Source organism: Nerophis lumbriciformis, linkage group LG03 (assembly GCF_033978685.3).
Source record: "Nerophis lumbriciformis linkage group LG03, RoL_Nlum_v2.1, whole genome shotgun sequence".
NCBI lineage: Eukaryota > Metazoa > Chordata > Actinopteri > Syngnathiformes > Syngnathidae > Nerophis > Nerophis lumbriciformis.
In genome coordinates this window covers 6,845,921-6,859,317 of record NC_084550.2, presented here as the reverse complement: position 1 = coordinate 6,859,317, position 13,397 = coordinate 6,845,921, and the positions used below count along the sequence as shown (strand labels likewise).

General features: G+C 41.4%; 1 protein-coding gene across 3 annotated transcripts in view; it reads right to left on the bottom strand.

The window, feature by feature from the left end:
• suds3 (SDS3 homolog, SIN3A corepressor complex component) overlaps positions 1 to 13,397 on the bottom strand; it is a 62,140-nt gene that overhangs the window by 21,114 nt on the left and 27,629 nt on the right. For all 3 annotated transcript variants that reach the window (XM_061932628.2, XM_061932621.2, XM_061932642.1), the window contains 4 exons: positions 9,583 to 9,652; positions 3,150 to 3,205; positions 2,580 to 2,651; positions 2,477 to 2,496 (listed from right to left, as the gene is read on the bottom strand). In XM_061932628.2, the coding sequence (XP_061788612.1) occupies positions 2,477 to 2,496; positions 2,580 to 2,651; positions 3,150 to 3,205; positions 9,583 to 9,652 (218 nt within the window). The remainder of the gene's footprint in view (positions 1 to 2,476; positions 2,497 to 2,579; positions 2,652 to 3,149; positions 3,206 to 9,582; positions 9,653 to 13,397) is intronic.

The following is a 13,397-nucleotide window of genomic DNA, read 5'->3' as shown; positions in this document are numbered from 1 at the left end:
CAACACAAACAAACATGGCGGAAAGAACAGCAAGCTATAGCGACATTAGCTCGGATTCAGACTCGGATTTCAGCGGCTTAAGCGATTCAACAGATTACGCATGTATTGAAACGGATGGTTGTAGTGTGGAGGCAGGTAGCGAAAACGAAATTGAAGAAGAAACTGAAGCTATTGAGCCATATCGGTTTGAACCGTATGCAAGCGAAACCGACGAAAACGACACGACAGCCAGCAACGACGAATTCGGCGATCGCCTTCTAACCAACGATTGGTATGTGTTTGTTTGGCATTAAAGGAAACTAACAACTATGAACTAGGTTTACAGCATATGAAATACATTTGGCAACAACATGCACTTTGAGAGTGCAGACAGCCCAATTTTCATCAATTAATATATTCTGTAGACATACCCTCATCCGCGCTCTTTTCCTGAAAGCTGATCTGTCCAGTTTTGGAGTTGATGTCAGCAGGCCAGGGAAGCTAGAGGTTTAGCTCGCTCGTCTGCGGGAACAAACTGCCGCCATTGCTTGCCGTGCTAGCGAGGTCCTTTGTCCCTGAATTGCTCACACACTCCGGCAGATTCAATGGGGGTCTGGCGGCAGATTTCTTTGACTTTATCGTTGGAAATGCATCTGCTTTGAGTGTCGCAGGATATCCACACATTCTTGCCATCTCTGTCGTAGCATAGCTTTCGTCGGTAAAGTGTGCGGAACAAACGTCCAATTTCTTGCCACTTTCGCATCGTTGGGCCACTGGTGCAACTTGAATCCGTCCCTGTTGGTGTTGTTACACCCTCCGACAACACACCGACGAGGCAAACAATTACACAAGGCGAATCAGTAAAGAATCTGGGTATTATCTTCGACCCAACTCTCTCGTTTGAATCACACATTAAGAGTGTTACTAAAACGGCCTTCTTTCATCTCCGTAATATCGCTAAAATTCGTTCTATTTTATCCACTAGCGACGCTGAGATCATTATTCATGCGTTCGTTACGTCTCGTCTCGACTACTGTAACGTATTATTTTCGGGTCTCCCTATGTCTAGCATTAAAAAATTACAGTTGGTACAAAATGCGGCTGCTAGACTTTTGACAAGAACAAGAAAGTTTGATCATATTACGCCTATACTGGCTCACCTGCACTGGCTTCCTGTGCACTTAAGATGTGACTTTAAGGTTATACTACTTACGTATAAAATACTACACGGTCTAGCTCCGTCCTATCTTGTCGATTGCATTGTACCATATGTCCCGGCAAGAAATCTGCGTTCAAAGAACTCCGGCTTATTAGTGATTCCCAGAGCCCAAAAAAAGTCTGCGGGCTATAGAGCGTTTTCTATTCGGGCTCCAGTACTATGGAATGCCCTCCCGGTAACAATTAGAGATGCTACCTCAGTAGAAGCATTTAAGTCCCATCTTAAAACTCATTTGTATACTCTAGCCTTTAAATAGCCCCCCTGTTAGACCAGTTGATCTGCCGTTTCTTTTCTTTTCTCCTCTGCTCCCCTTTTCCTTGAGGGGGGGGGGGGCACAGGTCCGGTGGCCATGGATGAAGTGCTGGCTGTCCAGAGTCGGGACCCGGGGTGGACCGCTCGCCTGTGCATCGGCTGGGAACATCTCTGCGCTGCTGACCCGTCTCCGCTCGGGATGGTGTCCTGCTGGCCCCACTATGGACTGGACTCTTACTATTATGTTGGATCCTCTATGGACTGGACTCTCACAATATTATGTCAGACCCACTCGACATCCATTGCTTTCGGTCTCCCCTAGAGGGGGGGGGGTTACCCACATATGCGGTCCTCTCCAAGGTTTCTCATAGTCATTCACATCGACGTCCCACTGGGGTGAGTTTTTCCTTGCCCTTATGTGGGCTTTGTACCGAGGATGTCGTTGTGGCTTGTGCAGCCCTTTGAGACACTTGTGATTTAGGGCTATATAAATAAAGATTGATTGATTGATTGATGATGTCTCCAAGGTACGGAAAACAGTCGAAAAAACGGAAAATAACAGAGCTGATTTGACTCGGTGTTTGAGAAAATGGCGGCTTGCTTCCCGTTGTGACGTCATCGCTCCGAGAGCGAATATTAGAAAGGCGTTTAATTCGCCAAAATTCACCCATTTAGAGTTCGGAAATCGGTTAAAAAAATATATGGTCTTTTTTCTGCAACATCAAGGTATATATTGACGCTTACATAGGTCTGGTGATAATGTTCCCCTTTAAGAACTTACACACAAAGCAACACTGGAGGTGACTATGACATGCGCATTTTCCGCCGATGCATACTAGGTCGCGCTGCGCCGGCGGACGGAGGGGGGCGGGGTCTAAAACGATGGCATTGTTGTGTGTGGACACGAATAAGGTTAGGTGTGATTTACCCTTAGTGTAAATGGGGGCCTAAGAGTGAGAAAGCGCCATAAAAAGACCACAAAAGAAAAGTTAAAAGGGATACTTATTTGTTGGTGCACTCAATCACCTCAAGCTTAAGAAAGAGATCTGCGAAAAGAAAGAAGAAGAATATTACTTAAAATGCAGATGAGGCCCTTTTTTGTTACCTCATTCACTGTCATGTCACTCACCTGCGTTGCGGAGTCTCTCTTTATACTGCTGGTCTAACTTCTTCATCCTCTTCTGATACTCCTGCAGTGTGCCTGCAAACAGCTACATGTGTTTGCTAGCGTCTCAAAAACGACTTCTCAGCAATGTTTACAATGTCGGATGTGTTCCCTAGAACCTGCTTATCAGCACCAAACTGGGGAAAAGTCCATCATCTCATCTGCATCACTTCTCTGCTCCACTACACATCGTAAAATAAAGTTGGCATTTAGCTGCAGATTCCCTCAAAAATTCATTGAAGTCTTTGAATCGTGGACAAAGACTGTCCATTAGCATTTAAGCTACAGACTTTTAGGCTCATTTTGCAACGATGGACATATCTTATTGAATGACCACATTAAGCTGGGCAAACCCACGGCCCAATGGGCCACAGGAACCTTTTCGTTCCAGGAACGAGAGTTACCAGAAACTAAATGTTCCTGGACGTTTGGTGGAAAAGGCAACTAAAACTCTGTGTTCCCAGCAACATTCAAAGAAAATGCTGAGCGACACATCCCACCATATAAACTAATTATGTGCAGCATCAATCTTACCTTCTTGTAATTGCTGCAGTTGTCTTTTTAAGGAGGCCAGCTTGTCCTGGTACATTCTGGAAAGTACACAAACAGCAGATATCATACACTGTGCCTCGTGGACATTTTTTACAATAAAAATGCCTCAAAAAAAGCTTCAACACACACTAGGAATCGGCAATATGGTCTAAAATCTCTACTGCAATATATATAGCAGCCTACTGCGAGAAGGATATGAATTACAATATATGACTTGTAGGGGTGTAATGGTACGTGTATTTGTATTGAACCGTTTTGGTACGGGGGTTCCGGTTCGGAGGTGTACCGAACGAGTTTCCACACGGACATATTAAGTAGCGTAACGCACGTTGTGTAAACAATGCACACCGAGGCACAACACACGGACATTTGAGGCATTTAAAAAACTCCGCCCTGACAGCTCCGCAAAAGAGGACATGTCCGGTGAAAAGAGGACGTATGGTCAGTCTATCGTAGCCCATTAGCTGCTAGCATGCCGCTAACGAGCTATAACCATACGTCCTCTTTTCACCGGACATGTCCTCTTTTGCGGAGCTGTCAGGGCGGAGTTTCTTAAATGCCTCAAATGTCCGGCATTTTGAGTTAGGGTTGCGTGTATTTTCAATGTACGTTCAGGGTTAAGAAGGGGTTAAAAACAAAACAAATTGCGCGCGCAGCAGCATTGGTGAGGGAGGGGCAGAGACAGAGAGAGCGAGAGAGTTATGATAAACGCGCATGCGTCGCCAGGCTCTGCTTTTTATCCATAGATTTATCAGATTAATTTTTTTATTTATAGCAGGGGTGTCAAGAGTGTGCCCCGGAGGCCATTTGCAGCCCACAGCTAATGTTTTAAAGGCCCAAGGCACATTCTAAAAATACTATTAAAATAAACAAAAACATCCATCCATCCATCCATCTTCTTCCGCTTATCCGAGGTTGGGTCGCGGGGGCAGCAGTCTAAGCAGGGAAGCCCAGACTTCCCTCTCCCCAGCCACTTCGTCCAGCTCTTCCTGTGGGACCCCGAGACGTTCCCAGGCCAGCCGGGAGACATAGTCTTCCCAACGTGTCCTGGGTCTTCCCCGCGGCCTCCTACCGGTCGGACGTGCCCTAAACACCTCCCTAGGGAGGCGTTCGGGTGGCATCCTGACCAGATGCCCGAACCACCTCATCTGGCTCCTCTCCATGTGGAGGAGCAGCGGCTTTACTTTGAGCTCCCCCCGGATGGCAGAGCTTCTCACCCTATCTCTAAGGGAGAGCCCCGCCACCCGGCGGAGGAAACTCATTTCGGCCGCTTGTACCCGTGATCTTGTCCTTTCGGTCATAACCCAAAGCTCATGACCATAGGTGAGGATGGGAACGTAGATCGACCGGTAAATTGAGAGCTTTGCCTTCCGGCTCAGCTCCTTCTTCACCACAACGGATCGATACAGCGTCCGCATTACTGAAGACGCCGCACCGATCCGCCTGTCGATCTCACGATCCACTCTTCCCTCACTCGTGAACAAGACTCCGAGGTACTTGAACTCCTCCACTTGGGGCAAGATCTCCCCCCCAACCCGGAGATGGCACTCCACCCTTTTCCGGGAGAGAACCATGGACTCGGACTTGGAGGTGCTGATTCTCATCCCAGTCGCTTCACACTCGGCTGCGAACCGATCCAGTGAGAGCTGAAGATCCTGGCCAGATGAAGCCATCAGGACCACATCATCTGCAAAAAGCAGAGACCTAATCCTGCAGCCACCAAACCAGATCCCCTCAACGCCTTGACTGCGCCTAGAAATTCTGTCCATAAAAGTTATGAACAGAATGGGTGACAAAGGGCAGCCTTGGCAGAGTCCAACCCTCACTGGAAACGTGTCCGACTTACTGCCGGCAAGGCAGACCAAGCTCTGGCACTGAGCATACAGGGAGCGGACTGCCACAATCAGACAGTCCGATACCCCATACTCTCTGAGCACTCCCCACAGGACTTCCCGAGGGACACGGTCGAATGCCTTCTCCAAGTCCACAAAGCACATGTAGACTGGTTGGGCAAACTCCCATGCACCCTCAAGGACCCTGCCGAGAGTATAGAGCTGGTCCACAGTTCCACGACCAGGACGAAAACCACACTGTTCCTCCTGAATCCGAGGTTCGACTATCCAGCGTAGCCTCCTCTCCAGTACACCTGAATAGACCTTACCGGGAAGGCTGAGGAGTGTGATCCCACGATAGTTAGAGCACACCCTCCGGTTCCCCTTCTTAAAGAGAGGAACCACCACCCTGGTCTGCCAATCCAGAGGTACCGACCCCGATGTCCACATGATGCCCGAAAGTCTTGTCAACCAAGATAGCCCCATAGCATCCAGAGCCTTAAGGTGGTCCGTGTTGGCCACAGTGGTACTCGGTTGTAATACAAAAACATAACAAAAGTGAAATAAAAAAGCTTAAAGGTTAAATGTAATTTAGAAAAAGTTGCAATGTTGACTAATAAAACAAAGCTGTTTTTTCTTTCTTTCAAACTGCCATTGCTCAAAACAATATTGAATCAAAATCAATGTTATTATGAATTATTGACCTATTCAAGATTCCCATTACTTCACATCAAATACTCCACTAAGAAAAATATTTTTGGTGGAAGATTTTGCAAATTTGGTACCGTATTTTCCGCACTATAAGGCGCACCTAAAAACCACAAATTTTCTCAAAAGCTAACAGTGCGCCTTATAACCCGGTGCGCTTTATTACGATTAATTTTCATAAAGTTTCGATCTCGCAACTTCGGTAAACAGCCGCCATCTTTTTTCCCGGTAGAACAGGAAGCGCTTCTTCTTCTACGCAAGCAACCGCCAAGGAAAGCACCCGCCCCCATAGAACAGGAAGCGCTTCACCCGCCCCCGGAAGAAGAAGAAAAAACGCGCGGATATCACCGTACGTTTCATTTCCTGTTTACATCTGTAAAGACCACAAAATGGCTCCTACTACGCGACAAGGATCCGGATCATAAAAAGACGCAATCTCTCCATCCGCACACGGATTACTACCGTATTTCACAGCAACTGATATTCCTGTGAACTGCACTGTGGAACGGGAGCACGTACGGTGAATATTCGCACCACAGGGAATGAGGAGTCATCCTTCACTGTGGTTCTAGCTTGCCATGCTAACTTCCACCCATCCAAAAGAGACCTTTCCAGCCGGCGTCATCATAAAAGCTAACTCGAAGGGATGGATGGATGAAGAAAAGATGAGCGAGTGGTTAAGGGAAGTTTACGCGAAGAGGCCGGGTGGCTTTTTTCACACAGCTCCGAAGGCGAACACACCTTCACTAAGACGGGCAGATAGCGCCGGTCGACATACGCCAACATCTGCCAGTGGATCGTAAATGCCTGGGCAGATAGTTTCGGTCACAACTGTGGTCCGAGCTTTCCGGAAGGCAGGATTCACAGAACTGCTGCACAACAACAGCGACACTGAATCCGATGACTTCGACGAGGCGGAGCCGGCCATTTTTGGATCCCACGCTTGCGCAACTTTTCAATTCGGACACCGAAGACGAAGAATTCGAAGGATTTACGAATGAAGAATAACTTCAGAAGGTGAGCGCTATGTTTATTTTGTGTGTTGTGACATTAACGTTCGAGCAACATTATGTTGCTATTTATTGCTCTACACCATTTTGAATTTTACTATGTTTGTGATTGCACATTTGCGTACATTTTGGGACAGAGTTGTTAGAACGCTGGTTTTCAATATATTATTAAAGTTTGACTGAACTATCTGACTGTTTTTTTGACATTCACTTTAGCGCAGCGTTTTTTTTGACATTCACTTTAGCGCAGCGTAGGCGCGGCTTATAGTCCGGGGCGGCTTATTGGTGGACAAAATTATGAAATATGTAATTCATAGAAGGTGCGGCTAATAATCCGGTGCGCCTTATAGTGCGGAAAATACGGTATATAAATAACCCAAAATGTATATTTTGTTGTTTTCTTAATGAACCAAACCGTGACCTCTAAACCGAGGTACGTACCGAACCGAAATTTTTGTGTACCGTTACACCCCTAATTACTTGGTATATAAATAATAATAGAACCATTTCAAAACTGGTTAAAAGGGCTCCTAATTTGGCTGCTGCTAAAATATTGCCTCATTTACGGTTCAATTATTTTCTCAAAATTATTATTAATCTACTTGTTAATGTTATTAGCTGGTTACTTTCTGTTGTAACATGGATCTATTTACACATCTGTTAAAATATAATAATCACTTATTCTTCTGTTTGGCTACTTTACATTAGTTTTGGGCAATACTACAAATGTGGGTATCAATCCAATACCAAGTAGTAACAAGTGCAGTATTGTTTGTACCAATGCTGATACTTCAAATTGTCAAAATCTGTGAATGATTATTTTTATTACAATTATTATCTGACAAAAACACAGGGTGGCGGTGTAATAATATCAATAAAATATTTAAATAATTTCCTACTACTGGCTTCAATTTGAATCCTTCGGTTTATGCCCTCAAAGTCATTCTGTGTCCAATTACTTATATTCCAAGTTGGTAAACAATAATAAAAACAACAAAAGATTTTTGATTATAAAAAATATCAATCCAACCATTGTAGTTATCGATCATATACTGACAATTTACTTGGTATCTTTACTGTCAATATTTGTATCGATCCGCCCACCCTAGCTTACATTCAAGCTCTAGATAGCAGTTAGCATATCCTCCTACAGTTTGTAATAATAATAATAATAATAATAATAATAATGGTGTAACATGCTTTGATAGTCCTCTTCCTCTGTGGATGATACTTGTAAGAAACAGTTTATTTGCTGCTCTACAAGCGTCATTGCTGCACTGTGGAGGGACATCAGCCGCTAGCTGGGACGCTGCATTGCTTTGTGGACGCGGCGATTGTTCACTTGTCACGGCCAGATTTGTGGGACACAGCTATAATGTGTCACCAACAAGCATTATCACGATATCATGATCATTTTAAAAGCTCAATCGTCAGCCATTTATATTGCAGCGCGAGCGCCCCCAAAAAATATATACGTTACTCAGCTGTGGTCCGTGTTGGCCACAGTGGTACTCGGTTGTAATACACTTTTCTACCAATTGTGGCAGTAATGACAATATCAAACAAACAGAAGAAGTCTGAAACTAAAGACATAAAGAAGTTTCTTCAGCGCAAAAATTAGGACTGAAGTGGTGAAGCTGTATTTTTATTTGCAGTTTTTTTTTTTTTTGGACTGTTTAGTTAAGAAAAATAAATTATTAATTTTGTGTATTTGTTTTAAGCACACCATAATGGTATGTACATTTATTTTTGGTCAGCACCTTCTTATGCAGTATATTTGGTTATTACTTATTGTTCTAATCAGTCTGACCTAAGCCTAAATTAACGTGTAAAATAAAAAAATATCTTTGATTAATTAACACATAGTTTTATATCATTTGACAAGGTTGAAAACAGTAAGTAGGTTTGAGTTTGAGTTTATTTCGAACATGCAAACATACAACATGATACATCACATTTCCAGTTTCTCTTTTCAACATGTTCGAAAAGGAGTAGGAAGAAGCAGAGCTTATTTAATCCTAGCCCTTTTCTTTTACATAACAGTTGCTAAAACTTTCGTTCACTTCCTGTTGTCAATTTATATATATAATATATATATATATATATATAATATACTGCATAAGTAATCACAATAAAAATAAATAATAATTGGTGAAGTAAATTATATTTCATATGATGAGATGAGTAAGATTATTTTGAAAATGAATGAATGGATGGATGAAATAAATTCAGAATGTTTATCATGGTTCTTCTTCTTTGTACTTTGTAAACACTTTAAGTTTGAAGAGTTTCTTGAAGTGGATCATATTAGTACATTGTTTGATTGCTTTGCTTAATCCATTCCATAATTGGATATAATAACTGAATTACGGCTGCAACAACTAATCGATTATAAAAATAGTTGGCGATTAATTTAGTCATCGATTCATTGGATCTATGCTATGCGCATGCGCAGAGGCAACTTTTTATCTTTATTTTTTATAAACCTTTATTTATAAACTACAACATTTACAAACAGCTGAGAAACAATAATCAAAATAAGTATGGTGCCAGTATGCTGTTTTTTTCCAATAAAATACTGGAAAGGATAGAAATTTAGTTTGTCTCTTTTATCCGATTATTAATCGATTAATCGAAGTAATAATCAACAGATTAATCGATTATCAAATTAGTTGTTAGTTGCAGCCCTACACTGAATACTATTAAAATTAAGAGAAAGATTACTAATTCAGTGTAAATATTTGAGTGGGCCCTAGGCCTACCTGTAGTGGAAAAGTTGGGCCCCTAGAATAAAAAGGTTAAGAACCACTGGTATACATCATCTATTTTGGGCAACCCTAACACACGCAAAAAGAAGAGACTTACTGTTCCTTGATCTCCACATAGTCGTCCTCATCGTGCTTGGCGAGGTCTGTTTCGCTGGCGTCTTCTGTGTCTGCGCCAAGAAAAACAAGAAAACAATTCTATATGTAAGGAGGACCATTTGCTCGCCGCAGGAAATAAAACTTTTTTGAAAAATGCGGAATATTTCTCAAGTCACCTCCGCTGCAGGCCATGGTAAGAAATGGTAAATGGGTTATACAGTGGGGCAAAAAAGTATTTAGTCAGCCACGATTGTGCAAGTTCTCCCACTTAAAATGATGACAGAGGTCTGTAATTTTCATCATATGTACACTTCAACTGTGAGAGACAGAATGTGGGAAAAAAATCCAGGAATTCACATTGTAGGAATTTTAAAGAATTTATTTGTAAATTATGGTGGAAAATAAGTATTTGGTCACAAGGAAGATCTGTGGCTCTCACAGACCTGTAACTTCTTCTTTAAGAAGCTCTTCTGTCCTCCACTTGTTACCTGTATTAATGGCACCTGTTTGAACTCATTATCTGTATAAAAGACACCTGTCCACAGCCTCAAACAGTCAGACTCCAAACTCCACTATGGCCAAGACCAAAGAGCTGTCGAAGGACACCAGGAAAAGAATTGTAGACCTGCACCAGACTGTGAAGAGTGAATCCACAATAGGCAAGCAGCTTGGTGTGAAAAAATCAACTGTGGGAGCAATTATCAGAAAGTGGAAGACATACAAGACCACTGATAATCTCCCTCGATCTGGGGCTCCACGCAAGATCTCATTCCGTGGGGTCAAAATGATCATGAGAACGGTGAGCAAAAATCCCAGAACCACACGGGGGACCTGGTGAATGACCTACAGAGAGCTGGGACCAAAGTAACAAAGGTTACCATCAGTAACACACTACGCCGACAGGGAATCAAATCCTGCAGTGCCAGACGTGTCCCCCTGCTTAAGCCAGTGCATGTCCAGGCCCGTCTGAAGTTTGCCAGAGAGCACATGGATGATACAGCAGAGGATTGGGAGAATGTCATGTGGTCAGATGAAACCAAAATATAACTTTTTGGTATAAACTCAACTCGTCGTGTTTGGAGGAAGAAGAATACTGAGTTGCATCCCAAGAACACCATACCTACTGTGAAGCATGGGGGTGGAAACATCATGTTTTGGGGTTGTTTTTCTGCCAAGGGGACAGGCCGACTGATCCGTGTTAAGGAAAGAATGAATGGGGCCATGTATCGTGAGATTTTGAGCCAAAACCTCCTTCCATCAGTGAGAGCTTTGAAGATGAAACGTGGCTAGGTCTTCCAGCATGACAATGATCCCAAACACAACGCCCGGGCAACGAAGGAGTGGCTCCGTAAGAAGCATTTGAAAGTCCTGGAGTGGCCTAGCCAGTCTCCAGACTTCAACCCCATAGAAAATCTGTGGAGGGAGTTGAAAGTCCGTGTTGCCCGGTGAGAGCCCCAAAACATCACTGCTCTCGAGAAGATCTGCATGGAGGAATGGGCCAAAATACCAGCTACTGTGTGTGCAAACCTGGTAAAGACCTATAGTAATCGTTTGACCTCTGTTATTGCCAACAAAGGTTATATTACAAAGTATTGAGTTGAATTTTTGTTATTGACCAAATACTTATTTTCCACCATAAATTACAAATAAATTCTTTAAAAATCCTACAATATGAATTCCTGGATTTTTTTTTTCACATTCTGTCTCTCACAGTTGAAGTGTACCTATGATGAAAATTACAGACCTCTGTCATCATTTTAAGTGGGAGAACTTGCACAATCGTGGCTGACTAAATACTTTTTTGCCCCACTGTACTTGTATAGCGCTTTTCTACCTTCAAGGTACTCAAAGCGCTTTGACACTATTTCCACATTCACACACTGATATTGACAGAAGCTGTGGCTGCTTTTCCGGGCTTCTGATTGGACAAAATGTGCCTGACAGCAAGTGTATGCGTTTGCATATGGACATGGACTGTTTTGAAACTGTTTAACCCTGCATATGCGTTTTGGAAAGCATCCCTGTTTGTGTGGACGTGGCCTTAATAAATAAAAAAAAATTTAAATGAATTTAAACTTCTTTAAAACATTGGAAAAATAGCATTTGTTGCCTTCCCACACTTTATTAAATTAGACTTTAATATATGAAATAAACAATGTTTTTACAGAAGTAGTTTTAGTCCGTATTCCAACTTAATTTAAGTTTATTTTCTTTAAAAACAAAAAAAATCTTAATTTATTGGAAATTCACACTTATATTGTGTCTCTGGTAGGGGTGGGAGACTATCAAAACTGAGATTTGGAGCCATTAACTGACATAACACCGCCTTGTCAGATACTTACATTTTCCCTTGTAATGTTCTTCTTATTAATATGCCCTCCACTTAAAATATACTACTGGTTTTGAAATGGAGGTAGAAGCTTCAATTAATCGTGATTTAGATTTTGGCCATGATTACCCTGCATTAGTCCCTGTGTTTTCCTCTCTGTCCTGTTACTAATTCCACTAATTCCATTGTAAAATCAATGTTGTAACCTGTAGATTGTTTTGAGGAAGATGATCATTTATACACTAAATATTACATTGCCAGAATCATTTGGAAAGGAGATACATGTTGAATTGTGAATTGATTCCAAATAGAATAATCGCCCCAAGAATCGGAATCAAATTGAATTGTAAGTGGTTGTAAAATGTGCGAGGGTCACCACTTTGTCAACAAATGCGCGAGCAAATTGTCCAACAGTTTAAGAACAACATTTCTTAACCAGCTATTGCAAGGAATTTAGTGATTGCACCATCTACGGTCCGTAATATCCTCAAAAGGTTCAGAGAATCTGGAGAAATCCTTGCACGTAACATTGAATGCCCGTGATGTTCGATCCCTCAGGCGGTACTGCATTAAAAAGCGACATCAGTGTGTAAAGGATATCACCACATGGGCTCAGGAACACTTCAGAAAACCACTGTCAGTAACTACAGTTTGTCACTACATCTGTAAGTGCAAGTTAAAACTCTATTATGCGAAGCAAAAGCCATTTATCAACAACACCTTGATGTTAAAAGTGCCTTGACTTTAGTGTGAATTATAAATGTATGTTTGTTGTTCAATAAAAAATAAAAATAAAAAAACAAAAAACATAATTTAAAACATAGCAACAATTGTAATAAAAAATAAATAGAATGAAAAAAAAAAAGAAATTATGGGCATCTGTATCAACAATATGATTTGCCTGAGAAGCTGGATAGGATTTTTTTTTTTTTTTTTTTAAATAGGTAGCCTTTTTGTGCGTTTTTTTCCATATTTTTTTGTTGGTTTTTTCATATTTTTTTGTATTATTACTCTCTGTATTTGCTTTAGTTTTCTTTCCTTGATGTTGAAAGTGCCTTGACTTTTGTGTGAATTATAAATGTATGTTTGTTGTTCAATTAAAAAAATAAAAAATAATTTCAAACATAGCAACAATTGTAATAAAAAATCTATTAAATTAAAAATATATATATATCGGCATTTGCATCAACAATATGATTTGCCTGAGAAGCTGGACAGGACAAAAAATAAAGAATAGGTAGCCCCTTTTGTGGGTTTTTGTTCATATTTTTTTGTATTATTACTCTCTGTATTTGCTTTAGTTTGTTTTCCTTGATGTTGAAAGTGCCTTGACTTTTGTGTGAATTATAAATGTATGTTTGTTGTTCAATTAAAAAAATTAAAAATAATTTCAAACATAGCAACAATTGTAATAAAAAATCTATTAAATTAAAAAAATATATATATCGGCATTTGCATCAACAATATGATTTGCCTGAGAAGCTGGA